At 38.1% G+C, this 2,834-nt stretch overlaps 1 protein-coding gene across 1 annotated transcript; it reads left to right on the top strand.

The window, feature by feature from the left end:
* Positions 1–1,667: 1,667 nt before the first annotated feature.
* Positions 1,668–2,600, top strand: LOC130861101 (olfactory receptor 8B3-like). The gene has a single exon (XM_057749621.1). The coding sequence runs from the start codon at positions 1,668–1,670 to the stop codon at positions 2,598–2,600; it is 933 nt and encodes a 310-aa protein (XP_057605604.1).
* Positions 2,601–2,834: the final 234 nt, after the last annotated feature.

Genomic DNA, 2,834 nt, shown 5'->3' with positions numbered 1-2,834 from the left:
GAACTAACAAATCTCAGAGGGAACATTTTTCCTATAAGTAAGTCATTGATTGGACAGTTAGTAACTAAAATAAAGGAAAGCCCAGATTACTTCACTTCTCTTTAAATAAGAAATGTACTGTCCTGTTGTAGGATCTGCTAGGACACGTTTCAGAGTTCTGTTGTCCAGAAATGTAACTGTTCATTGCCTTTACACCCAGCTTCAATATGTCTGGCTTCATGCATGAGCTGGGTAAAATGCCCTCTTAACAAGTTTCTAAATTTCTTACAAACTCTCTGCAGAAATTGGTTTTGAATCAGTTGTTTTTGTAGGAAAAAAGAGACTAGGGCTTCCTCTTCTGTAATCTAAATGAATAGAAAATGGAAGTTTAATTTTGGCTCTTCCTTGGGGGATGTACGATCACTACAGTGAAGGGAAAACTTGAGTAAAATATTGAATCCCTAAGGGACCAAAGGCAGATTAAGGAATAGGGTGTAAATGCAATCCCCTCAGTTGAATGTAGAATCTGGAATATTCCCCTGGGGTAGAGACTGACAAGCTTCTGCAACTTTTATAACTGAGTGCATTATATCATTGCACTCACTTGTTAAATCTTCTGTGACTTATCAAGTGGCAAAAATGATAATAATAATGTTTATTTTTCCCTGCTGCTTGAGTAGCCTAAAAGTCATAAGCAGAAATGATGATCTATATTTCTGAAAGATTTGAAGTCAAATCAGAAAATACATGTGGGCTGCATTCTCTTAGAATCAAAGGAACCAAAGCCTCAGAACCTGAAGTTGCCCTACTAAGACCACAGGGTAAAAGCAATGATAAGAAGTCACTAGGGTTTTCTGGAAGAAGGAAGGTGAGTTTCTGAATTCTGTTTATAATCATGTCCTTCTAGTTTGAGATGGAAGTCCAAGGATCTAAGATATCACTATTTATTTCCCAATTTTGCATCTTGAGACTCAAGTAAATCTGACATAAATATTTGTTCAAGGAGGGGATCAGTAAATGCTGAGACATTAGGGGGCTCATAGGATGCACTAGATCAGTCAGTAAGTTCCCTCTTCATGGATGGATGTCTCACCCATCTACATTTATGGCTTTTACTCTATTATGTGGGGCAGTAAGTTAACTTCTCCTAGACTCTGGCCATTTAGTTTTAGTTAAGAAACAATCTTCTTGGTTCTCAACCCACCAGGTCTAATCTGCATTAGAGGCCAGCAACAAACTGGTAGGGTCTCTACCTACAATTTTGCTGGTGAGGGGAGAGTTCAAGTGAATGAGGAAATGTTGAGATGAGGGAAGGATGATTCCATCCTGGCCCAAACTTCTTCTTTATCCATTGTTTGTTTGTTTGTTTGTTTGTTTGATTTTTCTGTTTTTTTTTTTTTTTTTTTTTTCCTCTAGCAGCAAAGTTAGCATAGGGCAGCAGTTCCCTTCCCTCTGTAGGCTAAGTTTTGATGCTCTTTTCTACTTAGCTTATAAAGACTCTAAAAAACAAAATTCTGTGTCTTTTAGTTTCATTAAAATGATAACATAATTCTGTGAGTTCAGGCTGGGCTACTCTCAGATATTCTCAGCCCAAACACCGCACTTGTGAGAGAAGATACTGTGTGAAAATTGGGTTGTTCTCTAATGTAACCCTTTTCTCCTGTGTCCACAGATACCCTTATAGAAGAATGGCTCCTGGAAATGGTTCTTTAGTGAATGAATTCCTTCTGTTGGGATTAACAGACCAACCAGATCTCCAACTCCCCCTGTTCTTCCTGTTCTTAATAATGTATGTGTTCACTGTGATAGGAAATTTTGGGTTGATAATCCTAATTGGGCTGACTTCACACCTACACACCCCCATGTACTTTTTCCTGTTTAATCTGTCCTTCATAGATTTCTGTTATTCTTCTGTGTTTACACCCAAAATGCTGGTTAATTTCATATCAAAGAAGAATATTATTTCTTACATGGGGTGCATGACCCAACTTTACTTTTTCTGTTTTTTTGTCATTTCTGAATGCTATGTGCTGACATCAATGGCCTGTGATCGCTATGTGGCCATCTGTAACCCACTTTTGTATAATATTGTCATGTCTCCTAAAATGTGTTCCAGCCTTATGCTTGCTTCATACTTGATGGCATTTTCTGGTGCCACGGCCCACACCGGATGCATGCTGAGACTGACCTTCTGTGATGCAAACATAATCAACAATTATTTCTGTGACATCCACCCTCTTCTCCAGCTCTCCTGCACAAGTACCTACATCAATGAGTTGGTAGTTTTCATCATTTCAGGCATCCATGTCATTGTGCCCAGTCTCACCATCTTTGTCTCTTACAGTTTTATCCTCTCTAGCATCCTTCATGTCAGTTCCACGGAGGGCAGGTCCAAAGCCTTCAGCACCTGCAGTTCCCATATAATTGCTGTTTCTCTGTTCTTTGGATCAGGTGCATTTATGTATCTCAAACCATCTTCTACTATATCCATGGATGAGGGAAAAATCTCTTCTGTCTTTTACACCAATACCGTTCCCTTGCTGAACCCTTTAATTTACAGCTTGAGGAACAAAGACATTAAATTTGCTCTGGGCAAAACCCTTAGTAGGAAACAGTTTTGATTAGAAACAGTACCTCTGTGTGCATGAGTTACAGGACAGTGAGATTCTGAGTGTTTAATTTTAGTGACAGCTTTCTCATCACTTTTTTCCTAATATATTTTTTGCCTAGTATCTTAAAGAAATGAGTTCTTTCTGAAGAACTTATTTCCATTTTTATATCTAAGAATTCTTTTTTCCTCACTGTTTTCATAGTATCATTGCTACCTTTTTCCTGCTTAGTTATAACATTAAATA

This window comes from Hippopotamus amphibius, chromosome 9 (genome assembly GCF_030028045.1).
Source record: "Hippopotamus amphibius kiboko isolate mHipAmp2 chromosome 9, mHipAmp2.hap2, whole genome shotgun sequence".
Classification (NCBI taxonomy): Eukaryota; Metazoa; Chordata; class Mammalia; order Artiodactyla; family Hippopotamidae; genus Hippopotamus; species Hippopotamus amphibius.
This window is presented reverse-complemented; position numbering and strand designations above follow the sequence as displayed.